Raw genomic sequence first — 25,011 nt, forward strand, 5'->3', positions numbered from 1 at the left:
TACCAGTTTCAGAGTATAATTCAATAAGAAGAAGATCATTGGTGTGCTACTGATAAACTGATATATTAGATGTCAGAGAATCCATCCCGGAAAATATGGAATTCGAATTGTGTCCTTCAGACACTATACCATTAGGAGGAAAGAGAGAATTTCAAAGAATACGTAGAAACACCACCATCTCATAAAAGCAAAAGAAGATTGATTTCTTTTCCTTTTTTTTTTTGTTCTTTCCAAAGGTAAAAAAAAATACCATATGTCTCTTTTCACTAGCTGGATTCTTGATGGCCAGCCGCAACATGCTGATTTCTGAGTAGCTTGCGATGTTCCTGCACCTTGGTCCGATTGGTTGATTTTGATTGTTTGTGGCTACAAAATGATAAGAACAATCCGGCCATGTTAAAATCGTTGATACACACCGTAATCGTGATTTTACACAATACTTCAGGGATTTATCTTGGGATACTAAAGCTCTAAACTTGTTACTCTATAGATCCTAATTGCAATGTATGATGATGATGATGAGGGTGAAAATAAAATCTAAAGCTCAAACGTACCTCAGCCTTTGCATCAGTATCTGCAAGTCTTTGCTTAATGTCTTTAGCAATTGAGAAGAAAACTTCTTCAACGTTTAAGTTAGTCTTGGCACTCTGCAAGAGAAAACTCATCGAGGTGAACCAAATCAAAATCATACGATTAGTAGGAGAAAAATTCAAATCGAGAACCACAACGTACAGTCTCGAAAAACTTGATTCCGTATTCATCTGCAAGAGCTTGGCCCTTAGATGTTGGCACAGCCTGGAGAAACAAAACAAATCGGTGTATCAGCCAAAGAAAAAAAAGAAAAAAACAATAAATAGACTAGTAGGAAGATACAAGGGAAGGGTGAAAGAAAGACTGACTCTTTTGCTTTCATCCATATCAGCTTTGTTCCCAACTAAAATCTTGTTGACATTATCAGAAGCGTGCTGCTCAATGTTACGGATCCAATTCCTGATGTCTGGAGTTGAAGAAAAACAAAGGATTGAAAGGATCGAAGAGTAAGAGATTAGTTGAATCGATAGAAAAAAACAGACTGAGAAAATATGAACTTTAGAACTAATTGCAAAGCACAAGGCCTAGAACAGAACTAATCAGACTGCAATGTAAAAGCTAAGAAAGTCATTACTGTTGAAAGATGATTCATCAGTGACATCATACACAAGCAAAATGCCCATGGCTCCACGGTAGTAAGCTGCAATAAGAAGAAACCAATTAGGCAGGTGAATAATTCAGAAACGATGCATAAACAAGTAAACAACAGTACGAGAAACTGGAAAGCAAAGGGGCATATCCTAAAGCAAAATGGAAGACACACCAGTTGTGATAGTGCGGAACCGCTCCTGTCCTGCAGTATCCCAGATCTGCAGCTTAATTCTCTTCCCATCGAGCTCTATAGTCCTTATCTTGAAATCAATACTGTCAAATACAAAACACAACTTAAGTGGGGGGGGGAACAGAAAACCACATAGGGAATACGTGTTAACAGACAATGACATACCCAATAGTTGTAATGAAACTGGTTGTAAACGAGCCATCAGAGAAACGTAAGAGGAGGCAACTCTTACCCACACCTGGTACAAGAGATAGACAAAGAAGAGACTTTTGAATAAAACCATTGGAACATCATGAAAACAGTTACAGCTATCAATAAAAAGGAAACAATCAATCAATTTGGCTCAAGGTGGGTACATACAATGTTAAGACCATTTGCGACAAATTCTGAATCAACATACATTCTAAGCTGATGAAATTCAAATTAAGTGTAATATGGTGTTACTAAATCACATTATGGACTAATCGTAAATGGACGATCCAAAAACTCAAAGCGTATCAACAAGAGAATCATGAGAAAGGTAAAGAAACAGACTGAATGAAAAAATGCAAGGAACAAAAGGCAAAAGATGACGATCTGAATGATGAAGGAAACATACCGCTGTCTCCGATCAACAGAAGTTTAATGAGGTAATCGTAATCAGCACGAGCTCTAGAAGGAGGAGCAGCCATCTTCTTAAACAAAATCAAAGTTCTAGCTGAATAAACAAATCAACACTGGTACGTAAGCCAATAGGGAGAGACAAATTCAAATCGAGAATCATGAACGTATAAAACACTGAAATATAATCGAAAGGGAGAAGAAGTACCAGATCTAACTCAGGGAAGACGAATCGTCAGAACGGAGCAATACAGTAGTAACCGGACGGCCGTTGAATTGTTTTTTAATTTCTTCTCCCGATCGGATTTTTTCGGAGATTCAGAAGAGCCTTTTTTTTTTTTTGGTTTGAGAGAAGAAGGAGAAGAAGAGGGAATAGATCTGGACCGTTAGATATTGTTCGTGATGGAGATCTGTGTTTGGCCGGGGCTCGTGGTCTTCGGTTACGGTTTTTATAAAACACTTAATACGTTGCCGTTTTGATATTTTTTTAAACAAACGGGCCTTGGGCTACTTTTGTGTGCGACAAATCTATGGTTTTAGCACCCAACCCAACAGAACTATCGAAATCGGAATACGCGACTCAAACTTGTGCTATACGATAATTTTGATGGCTTTTTTTTAACTTAGCGTGTGCGTCAAAGGATCCTAACAAAAAGTTGAAAGCATGCATCTTACTTAACCCGTAATGGACTAATGGTTAAGAGGGAAATGTAATCTTCAGTTGAAAACAGTATTAGGAGCTAATGGTTTAGTTAACCCTGTTGTGTTGTGTGACGGGGTGGTTCCAAAACTTTCGTGGCATATAATTTCGTTGACTTTCAATAGTTCTTTTCATAGTTCAAGCAACTAAAACGTTTTTAAAAGTTGATTGCATCCCTTCATTTGTAAATCAACTAAAAAATAACTTGGAACTGGCATAATCCTCCAACAAACTCACAAGGTGACGCAAAGGTGAAAGAAAGGTTAGGCAAAAAGAGAGAGTTGATCGATTGACAAATTGGTAAAGATGATTGAATATGAAAATTAATGTCGTCGGTGTCAAGCAAAATAGTCGGGCCAAGAATAAAGCGTTGGATAGGGATATTCTTACAATGATCCTACGTAGCATCTACTGTATTGCATGAGCATCCGTTACTCAACCCCATCCAACAATCATCCTCTGCGTACAGGTCCACAGGTTCACTTTCTGACCAACCAATAAGTGAATGACACGACGTAAGCCTTTCCTAATTAAATTATGCGATCCAGTTACCCTTTTCTAAATGGTGGGATACGATACGAAGAGTGTTTCAGTCGACATTAAAGGAAACTTTATACCAGTAAGTGAAATCATATATTTTCCAGATTTGTTTTGAATTTAAATTTCCGATTAGTACGCCGAGTGTGATCGTTTTGTTTAATGTTTTATCCAAAGTCAGAAACATAATATCCAACACCGTTGTATTAAAGGAAAATCTAAATTTACGCGATTAATTAGGATAATATTTATCCAAATTTATCCAGTTTTTGTGGATAATCATATCTATATTATCCAAATTCTTACCAAAATAAATAAGTATTACTCTATTAAACTTTTACCAGACAAGAAAGTCAGAAACATATTATTATCCAACACCGTTCGAACTTATTGACTGCAAATGGTATTTATTTGGGAACACACGTGTATATTAGTAGGACAAACATAATTACAGAATATTGTTTTTTATTTATAAAATAATTCATAAACGGTGCTTTAGTTGCTTGTATTAATGTCAAAAACGAAATATTCATGAGTTGTAAACGAGAAACAGAATAAAAAACATAACAATTTGAAAATAACCAAAATCACTAGTGATTTTCTTTTCCAAAGATTAGTGTTACCAAAATAATTATACTAATTTATTTTCTGACATCATGGTTACCAAAGAACTATATTATTATTATATATATATCGACATCGTATACGGTATACGTTTATATATTTTCGTTTGAATGAGAGAAAGAAAAAAAAGAAAACGAATATTCACTTGACAGATTACATATGCTTTTCTTTTAATTGCAGTTTGTAATCCACCGACAGATAAAAATCGAGATGTTGTCGTCATAAATCTGAACACGAATATTTCCAGTGCACTCGCTAACACCTGATCTCAGCTCTCTCTCTTAAGCATATTCCCTATTTAACTGTAGCTAACGGGAGACTTAACGTGGACTCCTCGCAATCCGAGTCACGTAGCCAGACCTTACGTTGACCCTACCGCCGTTAGGAATTCCGTCTATATCTCTTTCTCTATCATCCAATAATATTTCGACATGTGTAGACAATTCGGATCAGGACATATTCCAAAAGTAAAGAGATTTTATTTTTATTTTGGTAATGCTTTTTTATTTATTAATTATTTTTCCTTCCAAAATATTAATATTCATGGAGCCTTCAAATAGCACAGAAACAGAGAGAAAGAGAACAGAGCGGGAACGCGTCTAGTTTACACAGCTTTCTCTTCTCCTTTAGCTTTCCTCTCTCTCTCTCTCTCTCTCTCTTTACATCGGTGTGTGCTTCTTCTCGGGTTCACTCTTCTTGAGATCTGTGCCTTTGTTTCTTCTTCATTCAAACGCTTTTACTCTCGGTAGATTTGTTCGCTTCGCTCAGGTACGGATTTCGAAATGCTCTTCAATCGGATTTGTTCTTTCATAACCGGGTTTCTAGTGTTTGTGTTGGTTGTCTTAATCTACTTAGATAAACAATGGGCGATGATTTTTGTAGCTTATATATGTTTCAAGGGGGCTTTGTAATATGTAGATCTGAGTTGGGTTCGAAAAGATTCAAACTTTTTGATGTCTAGATACTCAAAACTCCATTAATGGAAAAAAATGTTAGCTAGTTTTGTCTCAAAAGCGCATTGCTGATTACCTCAAGATCATTCTAGAGAGTGTGTCCTGTTTTTTTTTTTTTTTTTTAATGTTTATAGGAAAGAAAAATTCGATCTTTTTGCGTCACTTTATATGCACATGTCGGAACGGTTTTTGTCGGTGATTACATTTAAGGATTGATGAACTGCTGCAGAACAAATTATGCGTTTGTTGGACGTTTCTGTAACTTTCTTCTTTTTTTCTTTTAAAAACGATTTTTTGTATCTTATGTCTCTGTGTCAACCATTGCGTTGCTTAAAAAAACTTATTTTCCCAGGTGCTAAAGATAAATGTCGGTTCCGGAATTTGTTATTGTTGAGATGTAGATCTAAGGGGAATCATAACATGTGTAAAAGATCTAGGGCCATAATTTTGTCTTCTTTCAGAGATTTATGAATTGCTATGTTACATTGTTTTTGCAGCAAAATGGCGCCACCGATTGAGATTGCTGCCAAAACCTATGTTGAGAAACATGTTGCACTTCCTACCCTTAATGAGAGGATACTTTCTTCCATGAGCCACAGATCTGTTGCTGCACACCCATGGCATGATCTTGAGATTGGTAAGTTACACGTAAAGGTTTCTTCTTTCTTTTTTTTTCTTTTCTTTTTAAAATGGTTCTAAGATAATCACATTGTATCTTAATTTCATTTCTTTTGTTTTCTAGGACCTGAAGCCCCAATTATCTTCAACTGTGTAAGTATTTTGCTTATGTTCTTGATTCTTGACAAGCAAAAGATCTGAATATATTTTATTAGATCTGTATGCGTATTGGGAGATGCTTCACTTGTGTACTATTTCCATAGCATTTACTTACTTATATCATTCACTCAATGAAAATTTCAAATGCTGTTTTTTTGGGACCAGATCGAGCCTGGTGTAGGATAGAAATGATGTCCATTGCCTGATTAGGAAACTAGTTTAGTCATTGAGATATTTATCTCGGAATTATTATTGCAGGTGGTTGAGATAGGAAAAGGGAGCAAGGTGAAGTATGAACTCGACAAAACTACGGGTCTCATTAAGGTAACTTAAATGCAGCAACTTTCTTCATTGTCCTTTTGCACTATTAAAGAAGGCACTATTGTTTATATAGTACATATATTGTCAGGTCGATCGTATTCTTTACTCATCTGTTGTTTACCCACACAACTATGGGTTCATTCCGCGTACTCTTTGTGAGGACAGTGACCCTATTGATGTTCTCGTCATCATGCAGGTAACCTCTTTTTCATACAATTTTGATAACCTGTATAATTCATTACATAATGTTTCATGCTCCGTTTTGATTTTGTGCATCTGATAAGCTTTGAAGAAGTTCAACTCATTGCTATAGACTCTACTGTATAACTGTGAATCCTAAGGATGAATGTAGCAGATTAGAATTGTTGTGAGTCCATTAGTGAGCAATTAGTGAGGGCTAGGCTTGTAAAGGTGTCTCAGCATGTTGTTTAGAGTGTGGATTATCTAGTGTTTTGTTTGGAATTCTAATTCTCTTATTAATCAACTCTCTCTGGTTTGATGAAATAGAATAATAAAAGCAGTTTCAGAGCTTCTTATCCTAACATCATGACCAGTTTCTCAGTCTGTCTTATTTGACCAGTAGAAAACACCCATGTGAATTATGTTAGTTTTGTCCTACAGGAACCAGTGATCCCAGGATGCTTTCTTCGGGCCAAAGCTATTGGTCTGATGCCAATGATTGATCAGGTTAAAAAATTAACAACCTTCAATGTCTATATCATCATTATGTCACTATGAAAGTAACAGAGAATAAACTAGATGTTCTTTCTGATTTAAAAGGGTGAGAAAGACGACAAGATTATTGCCGTCTGCGCTGATGATCCAGAGTATCGTCATTACAACGACATCAGTGAGCTCCCGCCTCATCGTATGGCTGAGATCCGTCGTTTCTTTGAAGACTGTGAGTGTTCTTTCTTCATCTTTGAAAATGAGATTACTCCGATTTGAAAATGTTTAAACCGAAACGAAGCCAAAACATACACTTCAGCCTATATGAGACTCTCATATTCTTGGATTGTTGTTGCAGATAAGAAAAACGAGAACAAGGAAGTAGCTGTTAACGACTTCCTTCCCGCAACAGCAGCCTACGACGCAGTTCAGCATTCCATGTAAGCACCCTTCATAACACAGACTGTTATAAACTTCATATTTATATATACTAGGACATTTTTAATTGATACCTCTTGTGTACACATGTAGGGATCTCTATGCGGACTACGTCGTGGAGAACCTGAGACGTTGATTGACCAACCCAAGCAATGGAATGAGAGCTTACAACAGCATTATTCACATTTGTTTTCTTGACAGATGTGAAAGGTGTAAACACAAATATAAATATACATATAAAAATGTCAGGGTTCTCAAAGGATATATATATTTGTGTATGTCCTCTGATGAATCCGGTAGATGATGCCGATAATTCAAAGACTAAAACATGGATTTTACCCATTTCGGTTCTATCACTTTTTTAATTTTGGAGTCATTTCCTATATCTTGATTAAATTTTTTCTTTTCTTTTGAGTTCTTCTTATATTCAAATCTTTTATTGTTTTTACCTTATATTTCATTCATTCACAAAGTATTCACTATTTAAACGAGGATTCTACTCTAAAAAGCTTATGAAACATGCATACATAGGCTACCAATGGTTGTGTGATTAGTCTGCTCTTAATTCACAATACCACTCACCATTACAAACTAAATATGTACTATTGCGGACTAAAAATCATCGTAAATTCACTCCCTCAAAAACTCCATACCATTAGCACCAATGTTATAGTGCATATACTCAAATTCCAAGTTGCTTCAATCTTTGTTTAGCCAACTAAAATCAATTCCATTTACAAAAAAATCAAAATAGGATGCGTGTAATAGAATATTACCAATTTAGCCTCCACTTTTACTGAAATTTGCCGGCTTACCCACGTTTACCTTTTCTATGAACCGTCATCGTAAACCAAAAACCCTTTCCTATCCCTAAAACCCGAGAGGCCGAGACCGAGACCGAGAGAGTATCTTCTTTCTCTTCTTAAGGGTAGAAGAAGAAGAAGAAGAAGATCGAATCGTTTGATTCAACGATGAGCTCTTTCAATGGAAACAGCAACATCGACAACCTCCTAATCCAAACCCTACTCGGACGTCTCCAAATTCGTCCCCCTAACTCCCATTTCCTCTCTCAATCCCTAGATGACCTACTCTTCAAATCCGACGACAGCGACGGCGACGATGACGGAGAAGGACAGACCAGCCTCGACAGAGAAGAAGCGAGGCTCGAGAAAGAGCTAATCCGAGTCATCGTCTCCGGTCGAAGCGATTCTCTTAAGCCGAATTCAGGGCAAGCCGTGACAGTCAACGAACACCACATCTGCGTTGGGTTTCACGAGGATGAGGAATCTGATTACCGTGTTTGGGAGTGGCATGGTCATATCATGTTGTTCGATGAAGAGAATGGGTACACCCCTGAGTATATCTACGGGAATTACTTCGAGAGGTTGCCTGTGAAGCTTCCGAGCCGCCGTGTAGACAAGGAGAAGAAGGAAGTGAAAGAAGAGGAGGTTGAGAATTTGGGGCTTAGAGAGTTGATCGATGTTGGAGACGACGCTGCTCGTGGTAGGATTCTTCATAGGAACAACATCAACATCGGTTCCTCAAGGTTGCTTTCTTATAAACTCCTTTTTTATAACTTTTCTCATTCTGTGTTCTGACAGTTCCTGTGAATTCTTTTTAACTAAGTCTTAGGATAGTATGATGATTCCATAAGCTGTTTAGTGAGAAACGTAACAGTGGCTATTGTTTTTGGGATGATGATCTTATGTTGGCTAATCAAAGTTTTGGGTCATGTATAGAGTATGTATGCAGTGAGAAATATAACAGTGGCTCACATGTTTTGGATGTTTTTTTGTTGTTAGCGACCTACCCTTAAATTCTGTTTTGATTAATACCAGTAGAGAACTTCAGCACATGTTGTTTCCTGAATGAAGTTACAGGTTGGGCTAATGTTTAGTTGTGGTTTGTAGATAGTTGTTTCCCATAATTTGATAAAACTGCGTCGTTCTTACAAAGAATGCTTTCTGTCAACTGTTGTACCCTTGCTTGCTTGGCCTTCAGTGCTGTCCATTGATCTTCAGATATCCGTTTTACATTTTACCTAATGAGAGTTCTAAGACGATCAATAGTATTACTAGTGCTTGATCTTATTCTTGCTTCTTCATATTCCAATCGCATGCCTATCCTCTTCCAAGTATCTGTTAGATTACCCTCTTACTTTAGATGCCAACTGTAACTTGACTATCTTGCGTTTCCATACTCAAATTTTTGAATTGGCAGGGTCTAAGTTCCTAAGAGCGTCGTGACAGTGAGAGGTCACATTGTTCGGGAAGATTTCAGATGTGTCAACAACTCGCGACAACAAAACATAAAGTGCTGGTGGATTTACGGGTTCTGCTCAGTTCTATTTATACCTGGAAATCCATTTGGTGAAGCTGTTCTTTTTAAGAAGTTTTCTCTGAAGTTGTTTCTGAACCAAATTTACAATACCTGCTAATGAACAGAGAGAAAAGATTACAGAATCATGGTCATCGTGTTCTTTGCTTAAATCATATATTTTGCTTATATTCCTCAATTTCTGCTTGTGTTTCTAAATATTCCTGAAATGCACTCTAACACCTTGGGACGTTTGAGATTCAAACATCCTCAGCCTCAGAGACTTCTCGCTAGAGATTCGTGACAATAAGAGCTTTATGTCACACACCAAATCGAGAAAGCGACGTTGATTAAGCTAGTCACAAATGAACGTTCATTAAGGACCCTTGGGTTTACATATTTAAAATGCCAGTGTTGCTGACACACCCAACGTTCAAAGCATAGATATGTTTTAACTTTTAAGACAAAGCACGTTTATGCGCAAACATATCTCAATAACATGAGTCCGTTAACCACTAAATTCAACGAAGTATGCAATTCTGATCCACACAACACCCTTAGCTTAAATTGTATCGTCACATTTAAAAAAAAAAAAATTGTCAAAACTGAATCATGAATCTGAGAACAACATCATTAACACTCTTAATTAGAATCTTAATCAAAAATTAAATTGTGTAATATAATACAATGTACATGTATCCAGGGCAACAACATTATGAGGTTCACTTGCCCGTGATGAATGGGTGAGCTAATGCTTGTGACACTGTAAGTCTCTTTTGAGGATCTAGTGTGAAAATTTTGTCCAGAAGATTTCTGAAATGAACCAAGACCTTGGGATCTTCATCCTCATAACGACGTCTAATTACTGAACCTAAATCTTTTGGTTTAATGTTTACCATCATTCTCCTTACTGTCTTTCCACTAACACTGTCTTCCTCTGTACCATAGAAGCATAGGTCCTGATCAAAGTGCTGATCGATAAATGCTCCCTTGCGAAGCATCTTTTTAGGGAAGGGGCCTTTGAGTTCCATATGAAGGCGTAACATATCATTGTTTGTTGAGCCAGGGAACATAATTTTCCCGCAATAAAGCTCATACAGACAGCAACCAACTGACCACATATCTAACGGATGGTCGTAGGCTAATCCAAGAATGATTTCTGGAGCTCTGTAGAAGCGACTAGCAAGATATGGTGTAAGTTCGTTTTCACCAGCAAACATTGCACTACCAAAGTCACAAAGCTTTAACATGTTCCTTTCCTCATTCACCAGTATGTTGTCAGGCTTTATATCGCAGTGAAGAACCCCACAGTTCTTGAGATGTTTAAGGGATATGAATAACTGCTCAGCATACAATCTAACATCAGATAGTTGTAGACCAACGTTGACACCAATCTTCTTCACAACTTCACGGAGATTCAAATGAAGAGACTCAAACACCAAGCAAAGGTGGTTCCTATACTTAAAAGTCGAAAGAAGACGAACGCAGTGGTGCTTATTCTCTGGATCAGAGCCAGCTAGCTTGTTCAATATCCGTATCTCAGCCTGACCGGCCTTATGCATTGTCTCATTGTTCCGGATGATTTTTATAGCCACTTTCTCACGTTCAGATTCTTCAGCTTTTGTGTCTTTTGCCCGCACCACGGTAGAGAAGACACCTTTTCCATGAGTAGCCATGATTTCATATCTGTTATCAAGTAGTTCACCAAGTTGATAACTGTAATAACCTTCTGAATCATCCCAATTATCATTGAGTCCACTCCTTACAAAAGGAAGAAGGCCATTACCTTTACGAGTACCAGCAGCTGGAGACTCACCAAAGATATCATCAATGAACATGTCACTCTTTGGGCTGTCTTCCCCAAGCCCTACGGAAGCTAGTGTCCTATCTGATGAGTCTGATATTACAAGCCGCGCAGGTGATTCACAAACTGCCGATGATAGCTTGGCGACTTCATTATCTACGACATCAATACCCACCTCAGGTTTAGCTTTTTTAACTGTAGAAGCAACATGCCCTAGAGTACCACCACTTCCAAGAGCATCTGCCACAATAGAGGACTGCTCCAACTCTTTCTTACGTTTCTCCAATATCTCTTGCGTTTTCCTCCTGCTTTGCTGGATTCTTTTCAGGTCTTCAGCTTCTTGATCAAAAAACCAAACAAGATCTTCACCGTTATCATCATTGCCATCAGTTTTGGACCTTTCTCCGTTAGGATCATGGCCCTCCTTTAGATCAGAACTTGAGCTTCTTATCTCTAAGTCATCCTCTGCATCATGTCTTGAGTGTTTTTGCGTCACTTCACCATATCCATCAGTTTTGGACCTTTCTCCGTTAGTATCATGGCCTTCCTTTAGTGAACTTGAGCTTCTTATCTTTAAGTCATCCTCTGCACCATGTCTTGATGAGTGTTTTTGCCTCACTTCACCATATCCATCATCAACACTTTTATGCTTCTCCCGATCACTCTCCAACTCTCTCCTTCCTCTATCCCTATCTTTTTCTCTCCGTCTCTCTCTTTCATTCTCCCTCCTCGCCTCTCTACTAGTACTCCTGGCTTTATCTCTACTCCTCCCGCCTCTGTCGTTGTCTCTATCCCTCTCTCCTCTGCTACTATCTCTCTGATCAGTACTGCTTCTTCCCCTCACTAATCTCTTGTTCGAAATCTCCCCTTCCTCCATCTCAAGTTCACCACCGTTCCCAACTCCGGAAGGATCCGGAGAAACATACTCTTCATCGATGTATTGAACTTTATCATCATCACGATGGTGACTGTGTTGATGCTTGTGATGATGATGGTGCTTGTACCGCTTCGAAGATTTAACGACTTCATCAGACGAAGAAGACGACCGACGACGCTTGCGGTGGTTTGATTCCACATGCTTATCGCTCCCCATCAGATAGTCGGAAAAAAGTGTTAAACAATCGCAAAGTTAGGGTTTAGCTTCGATTTTGTCGCGGGCTCTCAATTTGTGTATCCCTGTAACAACAACAAGACTTTCCATAAATCGTCACCTAATTTATAGAAACAAGTTTACACAGAAGGCAAATTAAAATCGGAACCGTCTATTTTTAAACCCATAATGCCACGAAAGTAAGGGCCCAGGCCCGTCAAGAATAATGATTATAAGAAATCATGTCCGTTCATTTAAAACCTTACCGATGAATGACACGTTATCAATCCGCGTGAAACTTAAGTAACCAATGAAAAGCCTCTATATAAAAATCGCTGCTCTCTCATTCATCTCTTCATTGACTAGTCTTTGATTTCATTTTACTCTTCAAACAAAAATTCTCAATTTCGTTAGTTTCTCTCTAAAGACTAAAGTCATCATCAATGGCACCAAAGGCGGCGGAGAAGAAACCGGCAGAGAAGAAGCCGGCAGGAGAGAAAGCACCGGCGGAGAAGCGACCAAAGGCGGAGAAGAAGATAACGAAAGAAGGAGGAAACGAGAAGAAATCGAAGAAGAAATCGAAGAAGAGCATAGAGACGTACAAGATCTACATCTTCAAGGTCCTGAAGCAGGTTCATCCCGACGTCGGGATCTCTGGAAAAGCGATGGGGATCATGAACAGTTTCATCAACGACATATTCGAGAAACTCGCCCAGGAATCGTCTAAGCTCGCGAGGTACAACAAGAAGCCGACTGATACGTTGGTCCCTCTTCAAAGCCAAGAGATTGTAAAACAGAACACAAGGTATTTGATTGGTAGTTAAAGACTACCTATTTTTGGTTTTTTTCATTGATTAAATAGACAAACGAATACAAGGAAGCAAATAACTGAAAACAGAAAGTGGAGTTACTAACTCCTACAAAACAGGAAATAGAAAGTGGAGAATGTGATCCTTCGATCAAGGAAGACCACGTCCCTTATTTGCGAAACTGAAACAAAGAAGCAGCAAGACTTCGTCAATCCAAGTACTTGCTGTTAGGCTTACGTGTCCGACTTGATCGTCTAGCTGGCGCCCCCTCATCCTCACTCTGCTTCTTACTTTGAAACCTATCAATACTCCCGCCCTCTAACAGAACCTTGTCTTCAAGGTTCATCGAAAAATCTGGAAAACTTGCGTGGAGCTGAGTAGCGTCTTCCCACGTCGCCTCTTCAATAGGTAGCTGATGCCAACGAATCAACACCTCGGGTTTGCGCTTTGCCCCAATCTGAATCATGCGGACAGAGAGAACTTTTGCCGGCTCCAAATAAAAGACGCCATTGTCACGAAGTGGAGGAAGTTCCACCGCCACTAGATCATCTTCCCCTACCCGCTTCTTCAACAAGGAAACATGAAACACAGGGTGAATCCGGGAACCCTCCGGCAGCTTCAAGCGGTAAGCGACCATACCAATGCGTTGCTCCACCTGAAAAGGACCAAAATAGCGATTGGCGAGCTTTTGGCAAGAACGGCGGAGCACGGACTATTGGCGATAAGGGTGCAGACGCAGAAAGACCCAGTCTCCGACTTGAAATTCAACATCGCGACGTTTGCGGTTGGCCGACTGTCTCATACGGTTATTGGCAGCCTCCAAATGTCGTTTCAGCTCACCCAAAACCTCATCTCTCTCTCGCATCTGAACATCAATCTCAGCAAAGGAGGAAGAGCCGAGTTCATACCGTGGCAGCTGTGGTGGTGGGCGGCCGTAGAGAGCTTCGAACGGTGTCATACCAGTGGAAGAGTGGTAGGACGTGTTGTACCAGTACTCTGCCCAAGGAAGTAGGCCACTCCATTGCGTCGGATGGTGCTGAACAAAGCAACGAAGGAACTGCTCAATACACCGGTTAACCACCTCTGTTTGTCCATCTGTTTGAGGGTGGTAAGCGGTGGACATGCGCAGCTTGGTGCCCGACATCTTCCAGAACTCCTTCCAGAAGTTACTCAAGAAAACCGGATCCCGATCACTGAGAATTGAGCGTGGAATGCCGTGGAGTTTGATGATGTTGGCGACAAATTTTGTGGCTACACTCGCAGCTGTATAAGGATGAGTCAAGGGAATCAAATGAGCAGACTTACTTAACCTGTCAACGACCACCAAGATAGACGTGAACTTGTTGGAAGTTGGCAACCCATCCACAAAGTCCATAGAAACATCCTCCCAGACTTGGCACGGTATCGGCAAGGGTTGGAGAAGACCAGCGGGTGACATTGTCTGAGACTTAGCACGCTGGCAAGTGTCGCACCTGCTCACATACTCCATGATCGTCTTGTGCATACCCGGCCAATAAAACTGGCGAGAGAGACGCTTAAACGTGCGGAGCACGCCAGAGTGGCCCCCTTGTGGTGTATCATGATGCTCATGGAGGAGTTGGCTAATAAGCGGCGATGTGGGTGGAATAACCACTCGGTTATTGTAGCACAACAACCCTTCTCGCCAACTGTATGGCTGACCAGGCTTGGTGGTTGTTGTTGCCCCAATACGAACCAAGTACGGGTCTGTTTTGGCCAATTCATGCAGAGTCTCCCAGATAGACGCATACGGAACCAAGATGGCATGTAGCGTGGGACTCTCCGGTAGACGAGACAAGGCATCAGCCGCCGCGTTGGTTTTGCCTGGACGGTACACTATCTCGTAATCGTACCCCACCAATTTGCTCATCCACTTCTGCTGTTCTGGTGTGAGGATTCGTTGCTCCAACATGTAACGAAGACTTTGCTGATCTGTTTGGATTGTAAAGCGTCGACCCAATAGGTATGGCCGCCACGACCGGATTGCGATGAGGATAGCCAACATCTCCCTAGCGTATGTGGACCATGCCTTCTTTGACACGCCCAGTGACCTGCTCATGAAGGCAATAGGTTGATCGTTTTGAGACAGAACCGCACCAATACCTTCACTAGAGGCGTCTGTTTGTATCACGAAGGGTTGAGTAAAGTCAGGCAGTGCGAGGGTTGGTGTCATCGTCATTGCTGTTTTGAGCTTCAGGAAAGCATCCTCTGCTTCCGACCCCCAAGTGAACTGTCCCTTGCGCAGAAGGTTGGTAAGTGGCCGTGCAATGAGACCATAGTCTCGCACAAATTTGCGATAGTAGCCGGTGAGGCCCAAAAATCCACGCAGCTCCGTCACCGTGGTGGGAACTGGCCACTCTAACATCGCTTGCACCTTGGACTGATCCACCTTGACTCCTGTAGTGGAGATGATATGACCCAAGTACTCCAGCTCCCGCCTACCGAAATCACATTTTTTAAACTTCACCGACAAGCCATGGTGGTGGAGGAGACTGAAAACCTCACGGACATGTTGAAGGTGCGACGTCCATGTCGGGCTATAAACGAGGATGTCGTCAAAAAAAACCAACACCGACTTGCGCATCAAGGGATGAAAGATCTCGTTCATCAATGCTTAGAACGTAGATGGTGCGTTGCATAGACCAAAGGGCATGACGAGGTACTCGTAATGACCGTTGTGTGTGCGGAATGCCGTCTTGTGGACGTCAGAAGGGTGCATTTGCACCTGGTGATACCCCGCAGTGAGGTCAAGCTTTGTAAAAAATGTCGCTCCGTGCAGTTCGTCGAGCATGTCCTCAACAGTTGGAATGGGGAAGCGGTCTTTTATGGTAGCTGCGTTGAGTGCCCGGTAGTCTGTGCAAAAACGCCACGACCCATCCTTTTTCTTGACCAGCAGAACCGGCGATGAGAACGGACTGCAACTCGGACGAATGATTCCAGATGTGAGCATCTCCGAGACTTGCTTCTCAATCTCCTCCTTCTGAAAATAAGCATAGCGATACGGCCGGACATTGACTGGGTTGGTACCTTCTTTGAGTGGAATCCGATGTTCGATCGCACGTCGTGGTGGTAATCCATCAGGTGTGTGAAATAGTGCATCAAACTCTTGTATGAGAGCTTGCATCTCTGGTTCGACCGGTAGCAGCGTCGGATTCGTGTCAGAAAGACAGATCGCGAACAGGGTTTGGCCTTGGCGAGCTTCTTTGACGATGTTATTAGAATCAGTGGCGTGGATCGATATGTGTTGAAGCCCACTGAAAGTGTGAGTCCGTCCGGCCCACTCGATTTGTATGTTACGGGCCTTCCAGTCACAAACTGTTGGGCCTAGACTTTCAAGCCATTTAACTCCCAAGACTAGATCGAGGCCCACCAATGGCACTGCGTGCAAGGTCACCGTGAATGCCGCCTCGCCGATCTAAACCAGCACCTCATCAAACTTGCCAGCACCCGTCAATGGTTCCCCGTTAGCCACACGAACCCAAAATGATGGTGTCGGTGTAAATTGCAATCGGAGCCGTTGTGCCGCTTTTAGGCTGATGAAATTATGGGTCAAGCCACTGTCGACCAAGGCGAGCAGGTGGTGTTTGCCGATGTCTGCTCGAAGACGAATGGTTGTCGGCGCATCCCAGCCGGTTAAGGCGTGTAGTGTGATCTCCGGGGACTGGTCGACCTCCTCCGTGGTCTCAACCGCGACCTCTTCCCCATCGGCTTCACTCTCCATGATGAACAGTTGCGGTTGCTTGCATTTGTGCCCCGGGAAAAATTTATCATCGCAGCTAAAGCATAATCCCAAACTGCGCTTTTTCTTCAGCTCCTCCCAGCTTAATTTTCGTGGCGGCGTAGGCTTAGAGCTCTCCCCCCGCGGATGACTCACCGTATACGCCGGTGGTGGTGCCATGATGCGAGGGTTGTTCCACCGTTTTTCTTGTTGTAACTGGTCGTCTCTCAATCTCGCATAGTTGATGACCTCCAGCAAGGTCTTTGGCTTGAAGATCCTTATGCCGCTCGAAATGGATTTGTGTAACCCCCCCATAAACGCTCCCACCAAAGCCTTTTCCGCCCAGCCCTCCACCTTGTTCTGCAACCGCTCAAACTCCCGTTGGAACTCCAATAAGGAACCCTTCTGCTGGATGTGACACAGTGCTTCATCGAAATCCTCACCATCCAGAGGCCCAAATCGAGTCCATAGCTCCACCTCAAACCGCTCCCATGGCATCTGTCGATCGGGTAAACCAATGGCTTTTGATTTTGCCTGCCACCAGAGGTTCGCTTCCTCCGTCAAGTGGTACGACGCAAAGCTCACCCGTTGCTCCTGGGGCATGTCATGATAGGCAAATTACTGTTTCGCCTTGCTCACCCATTCCGTTGGGTCACCGCCGTTGAATCTCGGAAACTCCAGCTTCACACCCCTTTGTTGTGTGGGTACGATGGCAAGATTTTGTTGGTCTCCGTATGGCGGGGGTACTTCGGCTTGACGGTTTCTGACAGACCCCGATCCTCCTCCTTGAGTATGCATCATCGTCTTCATAACATCCAACATTCGGTCAAACGATTCTTCCATGGACTGATGTAGAGACTTCTCCATGAGCCGAAACTTGTCATCGATTCCAGTGTTGATCGCGCGTACATCCTCCTTAACTGAACCAATGTTTGTTTCAATAGTGTCGATCCTCTCCTTCTCCTTGGCCATTGACTCGTCCCTGGTTTGTGGAGTCAATTCCAATCTACGTCGTGAATTTTTAGTTGTTCTTGCAATGGTGAAATGGTGAAATGGTGAATCAAAAAAAGAAAACCGCTCTGATACCAACTTGATACGTTGGTCCCTCTTCAAAGCCAAGAGATTGTAAAACAGAACACAAGGTATTTGATTGGTAGTTAAAGACTACCTATTTTTGGTTTTTTTCATTGATTAAATAGACAAACGAATACAAGGAAGCAAATAACTGAAACAGAAAGTGGAGTTACTAACTCCTACAAAACAGGAAATAGAAAGTGGAGAATGTGATCCTTCGATCAAGGAAGACCACGTCCCTTATTTGCGAAACTGAAACAAAGAAGCAGCAAGACTTCGTCAATCCAAGTACTTGCTGTTAGGCTTACGTGTCCGACTTGATCGTCTAGCTGGCGCCCCCTCATCCTCACTCTGCTTCTTACTTTGAAACCTATCACCGACGATCACTTCTCGGGAAATCCAGACGGCGGTTAGGCTCGTGTTGCCCGGAGAGCTCGCGAAACACGCCGTTTCTGAAGGGACTAAGGCGGTTACCAAATTCACTAGCTCTTAGAGAGATAAGAGGGTTTTTTTGCTCATTATCTCTTAATTAATAATTTATCTCGTTGGAATTAATATTTGATTAGTGATATTATTTTTATATGGATTAGTCTTCTTTGTTAATTTGTGTGGTGGCTTTTAAAACAGTTTCAGTTTACGCTAAATAAAAAAAGCTTTTGATTTGTCAAATTTCTCTGAATCGTTTGCAGAGAATTGCATTCATTATAATAGTGTGGTTAGTTATGAAGATGATTGATGTTAAGGTTTTTCAACTGGGCCTATTTGAGACCTATTATCGTAAAAAAATAACAAGGCCCATGAATGAATAAAGAAGAGTATGAAGTACGTTACCCATGTGGAAAGGTATGATTCGCCCCAAGTTAGGTGGCCACGTCTATGTCTCCCTCATCTTGACCTTTCTTTTGCTTCTATTCTTTAATAATATAAAAAGCTCTCTGGCTTCGATCCCCTTCATTTATCTAATCCCGTTTCATCTCAGATTCTCTTTTTTTTTTTTTTTTCCTTTTGTCGTGATTTCGATTTTTGGATAAATGGGTCGTTCTCTCTGATTCCAATGATCCGAGTTTAGTTTTGCCGCCTGAGATCTCTCTGCAAATCTGTCGGATTGGATTTACAAAAGTGTTGTGTTTAATTTGGATTATCTTCTTGGGGGGGGGGGGGGATTATAAGGGGTTTCGAAGAGCATAAGTTTACAAAAATGCGGGTGTCCTTTGAGATACTCCTCCTTTCTTTGGTTCCCGCGTTGACCTTTTATCATTCTGGTTTGAGTTCTAATCGTTTGAAACCTCTTCAGAAGAGTGATTGGCGTGGTAATCTTAGTTAAAGTTTCGCCCTTTTTTCCCAAAATTTGTCTCCTTTTTTGTTGTTTCCTTAGATCTTCGTCGTCCTCGTCTCTGGTTCTCACCATTTCCCTAGCTCGGATTAATCTAATCGACCAAGATCTCTTTCTTCGGTTAATTTTTAGTCACTGGTTCGATCTTTCGGTGTTTTCTTTTGTGCTAAGATTTGCGACGCAAGAGGTACTTATATACATATATATATATATATATGGAGTTCTTGTTCATTTGAATAAAAAGATTCTGTTGCTGATGGTATAGTTTGGATTTTTTTGTTTGTTTTGCAGTTGATTTTTGGATATGAGCTCTGTTTGTGATTTCAAAGATGCAGAGTCTCACCTTGAGAGTAGCTCTGCTTCCAGTTCCAATAAATGTTCTAATGGCTCAAAGCATGTCTCTTGTCTTGGAGGATCTGATGATGCTCAAGAGTCTGATGCTGATGATAGTAGTGGTTTTATACACCAAATTGTGATTGATGAATCTAAAGAAGACAAGGCGATCATCACTGAACCCATTCCTGAGTCTTTACCTCTCGATTCTTCTTTGGATGATGAAACTGAAGACAAGAACCTTGCAACCGCATTGCAAGACATGTTCTCTGAGAGTGTAAGCAACCCTATCTTTGTAGTTGTTATATCGCTGACGTGCAAGTTTCTGTGAGTAATCATAGATATGCTTCCTAGTAGCCTTGTGACCGTGGCTGTTTCCATCATATGTTGGTTGTTGCCTACAACATCTAGAAACCAACCAGTCAATAGTTGTAAATTTACAAAAGGAGTTGCGTTACAAAGCATCTCTGGCCAAATCAAGGACATAAATGAAGGAGTACAATTCCTCAATGGTTGTAGCTTATCAATATCTTTTTCTCTTTCTGATGTGATTAGTAGAGAAACGCTATTTATGTTGGCTGCTTCTGATTTTTGTTTCTTGTCATTCTTCAACAGATGACTGAGGTTACTCTGATTCCTGCCATTAAAGGTGCTCGAGAAAAGCATGGCAAGTCAGTCCAGAAACTGAGTGTGTCATGGGCTGAAGATGTGTATGATCCTCCGCCCTCCATTGTCTCTCACACAAGAAGCAAGAAACAGCAACCCCAGAAATCAAAGAGCAAAGACAACCTGAAGAAGAATGGAAAGAAAGGACAAAAGGGAAGCAGCAGCTCCCGTGGCAGCAAAGACAAGAAGCAGACTTCTTCTCGCAGCAGCAAATACAATCGTGATAATAAGTTTGATTGGGCGACACAAGTGTCTATCATAGCTGCATCTTCTTGAATCTGTGTGACATGGCCAAGGCACTTGCGTCTTCCTTACTCTTCTTGTCTCTCCTCTCTCCCTCGCCCTCTTCTCTTGTTTATAAATAATATATATGGTGTGAAAATTTGTTTTTGAGCTTCGGGAACGACTTTTGTTATTCGTACGGATGTTTTGGTTTTACACGAATTACCACTATTATTGTGAAGCTTTTTCCTCTCCACTCTTTTACTTAGTCAAATATTTCAAAACATTGTAAAATCTGACAGATCTTGTAATTCCAAAAAACTTACATCAGTACTTGTTGTTGAATACTTCGTCATTTTTAGCTATCAGTTGCTAATTTAGTTATGCAGATAGTGCAATGGAAGTGTAGGAAGGAACAACATAGTATCATATATGCTTTGACTTTTAACTTTATTATATTTGCTTCTTCTTTTTAATTCTTTCCTTTACAAAATATCTCACTAGGTCTCTGAAACCTATCCTGTGTCAACCCTAAGTTCTAATATCCTTCTCTGTTAAGAGCTTGTACAAAAAAATAAGAGAGGTACACAAGAAATGACCCTTTTGCAAAAAGAAAACAAGCGTGGGGTTTTCAAGGGCCGAGAAAGCAAAAAAAAAGGAAAGATCCCAAATACCAAAATCCAAGATGAAGCTTCAAAAAAAATCTTCCATGAAAGATGATATCAGATGGGTGAAGTTGTTTCTGAAAAATTCGGAACTTTCTTCTCGAGCATTGATGTTCCCTTGAAGACTGTAAGTTGCACTTCTCTCTGGTACTTCTCTAACTGCAAACACAAACACACACCATTGTTAATCCTCTTTTAACCATTTTGTAACCAGACTGCGCAACCATTAAAGATCCAGGAAAAATTTCCCGGGCCAAACTTAACGTACTTGATGTTCAGTCATCTTTGTGAAGCCAAATTTCTTTATCCAGATAGACTCGGCTTCTTCAGCTGCTGGGAGAAGCAAGTTCTCAACATTCAGAGAGGAAAGAAGATTCTCAACGCAAGCAAACAGGCCTTGAAAGTAGCCCTATAGAACCATTAACCAAATTGCTTTTGTCACGAGTTATAAAAACAAGCGAATCTGACACAGTAAATAAACATGGGATGTACAAAAGCTTACCCTTCCCTGATACTCTCGGCTTGTAGCTACCATCGGAAGTTCTGCAACTTTCTGACCAAATATCCTAAGCAGTGCGGCAGAAACAACAAGGGAACTAAAAATGCAGCCAAAAAAAAAAAAAATTAGGAAGATCTAGAGATGGTGAAAGAAGCACAGAGAAAGAAAGATAAAATGCATCAAGAACACAAGCATACTTCACCATCAGGACCAAGCAATACATTCCTCCAAACTCCTGGCCTGATATATTTCTCCTGCAACATGTTGCCAGAGTTACCGGGATGATCAATTACTATGAACATATGAATGAACGAGGAACTTAAATCTGAGTTTATCACAGTACCGCTTACCCATAGACCATGACAGGAATGAGATCACGACCAGACGTTGCCACAATGGGATCAAAACAATCCTGAAAAGTAAACTCGTTCGCTAATCAGTTAATAAAATAAATTTACAAGCCAGACAATACACAAACTGATTTGAGCACATTTTTAAGTCTAAGCATACCCTGAAAATAGCAGCTGCTCGTGAAAGTAAGGGTAGATGCTCTGGGTATCGACTTTTTCCTCTAAGCATCCTCCATTCCACAATATCTCCGTTGTCAATATATATTCCTTTTTCTCTGTATTTTCTGCTTATTGTGTCTAACAAAAGCGAGGGAATTGTTTGTGGCCCACATGAAGCAGAGCTTTGAAGAACTGTGTGAATCCTGCTGCAGTCACTACAGCAGAACCATTTATCTTGGGGGATTCCCTACAGCATTCAGGAAAGAAGTTGAGAGAGGTTCAATGAACTCGTGAACACAGACCACCAACATTACATGACTTACTTTCAAATCACAAAGCTCATTTTCCCTGAGACAACCGACGTGGTACTCTTTTTCACACTTCAAAGAAAACATGAAAAATGACCATTAGACAAGATAGACGTGGTTAAAGAAAATCTTGGATAAGAAACCAATAACAACAAATACCTACCTGGTCACAGAGAATAACTGTCCTACCATCAAATTTCCCAATGCTAAAATCATGTGACCTGTCAGAAATGGCGAGAACGAATAAACAGAGTGGAGAACACGTGTTACGCGGCAACGAACCAGAACGAAAAGCTCTCTCTATTCTATTAGCGGTCCCTTCTTTTTTCTTTTTTCAACTTTTAAATGAGTGAGATGAGAGAGAAGAGAGATGAAGAAGAAGATGACAAAAGCAAAATTAAACGATGATGCATTTTATAGGTTTCCAAATAAGAAAACTTATCCAATTGCAAACAAATAACCCAAAAATAAAACATCACACATGGTTGATAAAATTATAAATATTTTTTAGAATCAATAGATTTTAACAGTTTTTTTTTTTTTTGACGAACAGATTTTAACAGATTTAGATAGATAATTTTACAGATTTTTAAAATATCTTATTGGTGGAATAATTGAAAATTTTATTAAGCGGGAGAACTGGAATTTATTTTTTAATTTCTAGTGTTGATTTGAGGTGACGAGTTCGATCCTCTCCAGTCTCCCATCACATCCTTTAAAAATTACTGAAAGAGTAAATTTGCCATCCATATTGGTTTAATGTACATACTACATAATAGTAGTAATACTATATTTTCATAGAGAAAGAGGTCTCTATCTTAGTCACTTGATCTAAATGGCACTGGTTCCACAACAAATTTCAACTACTGATTAAAGAAGCTAAAACGTAACAAAGGAGAAAAAAAGGTAATAATCATATTATAGAGTGCGACTTATTTTTAAGATAAAGGATGATAATTATTCTCTCTTTTGTGGCTGGAAAACAGTAGATTAGTTAGCAAACAGCGAGGTTATAGGGAGACAGCTAGATATCTCAATGAAAATAATTACACTAACTTCTTCATGTTAAAGTTTCAACTATTCCATATGGGGAGAAGAGATTTGATCTAGTAAGTTTGTATTTCTTCTTCAATGCAATAATTTGGAGACTGTTTCTTACCTTTATTACACATGTGTGACACGTTTTTGGGCAAAAGAAGAAGAAAATGTAAAAGCTAGAGATACATAGAATAATGGTATACGATGATCTTCGGACGGTCAAGGCAGGAAGTCGAGATAGGACTCGAGAAAATGAGTTTTATCTATGGCAGAAAATCGAAGATATATATATTGAAAAGAAAACGAGAAATATCATCAAAGATGTTACAAGATGTAACAAAAGAGATTAGACTTAAGAGAAGAGGCTTAAAAACCATTACATATTTTGACCAAATAGAAATCCATATCCATATAAAGCTTAAGCTTAGCTTTAAAGAAATAGATAATAACAGTGCTAATAATATATCAACGCCTACAATTATAACAATAATGAGAATGATCCCTAGATGGTGTTCCACAATTGTAGCAAAAAGCCAATCCACACCTGCATCATCGAGGAGTTAACAAAGATAAAACACTTTTCTTTAAACACAGACAAGATGAAGAAGAAGAAGAAGAAGATACATTACCTGCACTTCATGTACAAGCAGCCTTGAGACTTTTCAATGTAGAATTTGCAGGAAGGACACCTTCTCCATTTCTTCTTCTTGGCCATATTCGCGAGCAAAAGATCATCTGTACCTCTTTCGTTCTCGGCCATCTTCTGAAACTCCTCGCAAGTGATCTCCGGATGCCACGTAGTCCCACACTCCACACACACCATCCTATGGCAATGAGGACACTCCGCATCCTTCATGTTCTTCTCACTCTCGTCCAAGAAGAGCAAAGCAGAGCAGTCTTTGTACGGACAGTAGATTCTCCTCGAACGCATCACCACTGCCTCACACAGAGCATCACCCCACCGATCAAAAACCTCTCTCGGCAAGATTCCACGACACTGGTCCGGCTCCAGCCGACCGGAGCAGCTAGAGACAGGGCACTCGATCGAGAGAAGGTTGTCTTGTAATTTCGCTGCTATGTATCTCGAGACACAGTCGCTGCAGTAGAAGTGAGAGCATCTACTGATCCAAAACGACTCAATCACGGATTTTGATTCGACACATATCTCGCAGTCGAAGGTCGCCGTCTTTTTTGACGCCGAAGACTGTCCCTTTTCGAGTTTGGTAAAGGTTGGTGGTGGGAAACAGAGGATTCTGACATCATCATCGTCGTCGTCGTCGTACTGATCAAGATCTATGTAAATTGGAGATTCTGATTTGACTGGGGTGTGAGGAGAGCATACCAAGAGACGTTGGAGTTTCCGATCACGGTCGTAACTCTCAACGGAGATAGCGTCACGCTTAGTGGAACCACGAGTCGAGAGAGGTTTGGAGAAGATGAAACAATCGGAATTGTCTCCGTCGTCGTTTACATCTCCGGGAAGATCAACGATCACTGCATTAACTGACTGTGTCGCCATTTCAAAAAACGACGATTCCAATTCGCGTTCGTCTAAGAAATCAAAATTAGGGTTTACAGATCACTCCTACTTTTTTGCTTTGCATTTTGGGCTCAGTCT

General features: G+C 40.6%; 8 protein-coding genes across 11 annotated transcripts; 4 read left to right on the forward strand and 4 right to left on the reverse strand.

The window, feature by feature from the left end:
• Positions 1 to 38: 38 nt before the first annotated feature.
• Positions 39 to 2,963, reverse strand: LOC104781219 (ras-related protein RABE1a). Its single transcript, XM_010505827.2, has 9 exons — positions 2,181 to 2,963; positions 1,971 to 2,069; positions 1,538 to 1,610; positions 1,355 to 1,455; positions 1,166 to 1,231; positions 900 to 997; positions 733 to 795; positions 555 to 647; positions 39 to 366 (listed from the first exon to the last, which is right to left on the reverse strand). Exons 2-9 carry the CDS (start codon positions 2,041 to 2,043, stop codon positions 124 to 126), a joined length of 810 nt encoding a protein of 269 aa, XP_010504129.1. The 5' UTR covers positions 2,044 to 2,069; positions 2,181 to 2,963; the 3' UTR covers positions 39 to 123.
• A 1,359-nt stretch (positions 2,964 to 4,322) lies between these two features.
• LOC104781220 (soluble inorganic pyrophosphatase 4) lies at positions 4,323 to 7,399 on the forward strand. Its single transcript, XM_010505828.3, has 9 exons — positions 4,323 to 4,601; positions 5,284 to 5,423; positions 5,529 to 5,557; positions 5,822 to 5,887; positions 5,973 to 6,080; positions 6,506 to 6,571; positions 6,665 to 6,785; positions 6,912 to 6,993; positions 7,085 to 7,399. The coding sequence occupies exons 2-9, from the start codon at positions 5,288 to 5,290 to the stop codon at positions 7,125 to 7,127; spliced, it is 651 nt and encodes a 216-aa protein (XP_010504130.1). The 5' UTR covers positions 4,323 to 4,601; positions 5,284 to 5,287; the 3' UTR covers positions 7,128 to 7,399.
• Positions 7,400 to 7,687: 288 nt separating this feature from the next.
• On the forward strand, positions 7,688 to 9,506 carry LOC104781221 (uncharacterized). The gene is made up of 2 exons (XM_010505830.3): positions 7,688 to 8,537; positions 9,212 to 9,506. Exons 1-2 carry the CDS (start codon positions 7,963 to 7,965, stop codon positions 9,216 to 9,218), a joined length of 582 nt encoding a protein of 193 aa, XP_010504132.1. The 5' UTR covers positions 7,688 to 7,962; the 3' UTR covers positions 9,219 to 9,506.
• A 397-nt stretch (positions 9,507 to 9,903) lies between these two features.
• On the reverse strand, positions 9,904 to 18,764 carry LOC104781223 (serine/threonine-protein kinase prp4-like). 2 transcript variants are annotated; one of them, XM_087511432.1, is made up of 4 exons: positions 18,198 to 18,764; positions 12,468 to 12,954; positions 11,094 to 12,287; positions 9,904 to 10,993 (listed from the first exon to the last, which is right to left on the reverse strand). In XM_087511432.1, the coding sequence occupies exons 3-4, from the start codon at positions 12,202 to 12,204 to the stop codon at positions 10,893 to 10,895; spliced, it is 1,212 nt and encodes a 403-aa protein (XP_087367558.1). In that variant the 5' UTR covers positions 12,205 to 12,287; positions 12,468 to 12,954; positions 18,198 to 18,764; the 3' UTR covers positions 9,904 to 10,892. The 2 variants fall into 2 exon arrangements, with proteins under 2 accessions (XP_087367558.1, XP_087367557.1); XM_087511431.1 differs by having other exon boundaries at positions 9,904 to 12,287.
• On the forward strand, positions 12,645 to 13,025 carry LOC104781222 (histone H2B.8). Its single transcript, XM_087509492.1, has one exon. It carries the CDS (start codon positions 12,645 to 12,647, stop codon positions 13,023 to 13,025), a length of 381 nt encoding a protein of 126 aa, XP_087365618.1.
• Positions 18,673 to 20,704, forward strand: LOC104781224 (uncharacterized). Of its 2 annotated transcripts, XM_010505834.3 has the most exons (3): positions 18,673 to 19,340; positions 19,445 to 19,763; positions 20,102 to 20,704. In XM_010505834.3, the coding sequence occupies exons 2-3, from the start codon at positions 19,458 to 19,460 to the stop codon at positions 20,426 to 20,428; spliced, it is 633 nt and encodes a 210-aa protein (XP_010504136.1). In that variant the 5' UTR covers positions 18,673 to 19,340; positions 19,445 to 19,457; the 3' UTR covers positions 20,429 to 20,704. The 2 variants fall into 2 exon arrangements, with proteins under 2 accessions (XP_010504136.1, XP_087367561.1); XM_087511435.1 differs by lacking the exon at positions 18,673 to 19,340 and having other exon boundaries at positions 19,471 to 19,998.
• Positions 20,705 to 20,772: 68 nt separating this feature from the next.
• Positions 20,773 to 22,507, reverse strand: LOC104784052 (increased DNA methylation 1). 2 transcript variants are annotated; one of them, XM_019244310.2, is made up of 7 exons: positions 22,371 to 22,507; positions 22,049 to 22,294; positions 21,889 to 21,950; positions 21,736 to 21,792; positions 21,542 to 21,635; positions 21,308 to 21,448; positions 20,773 to 21,198 (listed from the first exon to the last, which is right to left on the reverse strand). In XM_019244310.2, the coding sequence occupies exons 1-7, from the start codon at positions 22,440 to 22,442 to the stop codon at positions 21,097 to 21,099; spliced, it is 774 nt and encodes a 257-aa protein (XP_019099855.2). In that variant the 5' UTR covers positions 22,443 to 22,507; the 3' UTR covers positions 20,773 to 21,096. The 2 variants fall into 2 exon arrangements, with proteins under 2 accessions (XP_019099855.2, XP_087367560.1); XM_087511434.1 differs by having other exon boundaries at positions 21,882 to 21,950; positions 22,371 to 22,427.
• A 1,152-nt stretch (positions 22,508 to 23,659) lies between these two features.
• On the reverse strand, positions 23,660 to 25,006 carry LOC104781226 (E3 ubiquitin-protein ligase RSL1-like). The gene is made up of 2 exons (XM_010505836.3): positions 24,023 to 25,006; positions 23,660 to 23,937 (listed from the first exon to the last, which is right to left on the reverse strand). Exons 1-2 carry the CDS (start codon positions 24,910 to 24,912, stop codon positions 23,859 to 23,861), a joined length of 969 nt encoding a protein of 322 aa, XP_010504138.1. The 5' UTR covers positions 24,913 to 25,006; the 3' UTR covers positions 23,660 to 23,858.
• Positions 25,007 to 25,011: the final 5 nt, after the last annotated feature.

The sequence above is a fragment of the Camelina sativa genome, chromosome 4, assembly GCF_030686135.1.
Source record: "Camelina sativa cultivar CO46 ecotype springtype chromosome 4, ASM3068613v1".
Taxonomy (NCBI): domain Eukaryota; kingdom Viridiplantae; phylum Streptophyta; class Magnoliopsida; order Brassicales; family Brassicaceae; genus Camelina; species Camelina sativa.

Coding starts and splice junctions, on each gene's coding strand:
- LOC104784052 (XM_019244310.2), bottom strand. CDS start 22,442: ATGTTTTCTTTGAAGTGTGAAAAAGAGTACCACGTCGGTTGTCTCAGG. Junction 21,449..21,541: donor GCCGAGAGTATCAGGGAAGG/GTAAGCTTTTGT, acceptor ATGGTTCTATAG/GGCTACTTTCAAGGCCTGTT. Junction 21,199..21,307: donor CAAAGATGACTGAACATCAA/GTACGTTAAGTT, acceptor TTGTGTTTGCAG/TTAGAGAAGTACCAGAGAGA.
- LOC104781223 (XM_087511431.1), bottom strand. CDS start 12,204: ATGGGGAGCGATAAGCATGTGGAATCAAACCACCGCAAGCGTCGTCGG.
- LOC104781224 (XM_010505834.3), top strand. CDS start 19,458: ATGAGCTCTGTTTGTGATTTCAAAGATGCAGAGTCTCACCTTGAGAGT. Junction 19,764..20,101: donor AAGACATGTTCTCTGAGAGT/GTAAGCAACCCT, acceptor ATTCTTCAACAG/ATGACTGAGGTTACTCTGAT.
- LOC104781226 (XM_010505836.3), bottom strand. CDS start 24,912: ATGGCGACACAGTCAGTTAATGCAGTGATCGTTGATCTTCCCGGAGAT. Junction 23,938..24,022: donor TGCTTGTACATGAAGTGCAG/GTAATGTATCTT, acceptor TCGATGATGCAG/GTGTGGATTGGCTTTTTGCT.
- LOC104781221 (XM_010505830.3), top strand. CDS start 7,963: ATGAGCTCTTTCAATGGAAACAGCAACATCGACAACCTCCTAATCCAA.
- LOC104781222 (XM_087509492.1), top strand. CDS start 12,645: ATGGCACCAAAGGCGGCGGAGAAGAAACCGGCAGAGAAGAAGCCGGCA.
- LOC104781219 (XM_010505827.2), bottom strand. CDS start 2,043: ATGGCTGCTCCTCCTTCTAGAGCTCGTGCTGATTACGATTACCTCATT. Junction 1,456..1,537: donor AGTTTCATTACAACTATTGG/GTATGTCATTGT, acceptor TGTATTTGACAG/TATTGATTTCAAGATAAGGA. Junction 998..1,165: donor TGATGAATCATCTTTCAACA/GTAATGACTTTC, acceptor CTTCAACTCCAG/ACATCAGGAATTGGATCCGT.
- LOC104781220 (XM_010505828.3), top strand. CDS start 5,288: ATGGCGCCACCGATTGAGATTGCTGCCAAAACCTATGTTGAGAAACAT. Junction 5,558..5,821: donor CCCCAATTATCTTCAACTGT/GTAAGTATTTTG, acceptor TTATTATTGCAG/GTGGTTGAGATAGGAAAAGG. Junction 6,572..6,664: donor TGATGCCAATGATTGATCAG/GTTAAAAAATTA, acceptor CTGATTTAAAAG/GGTGAGAAAGACGACAAGAT.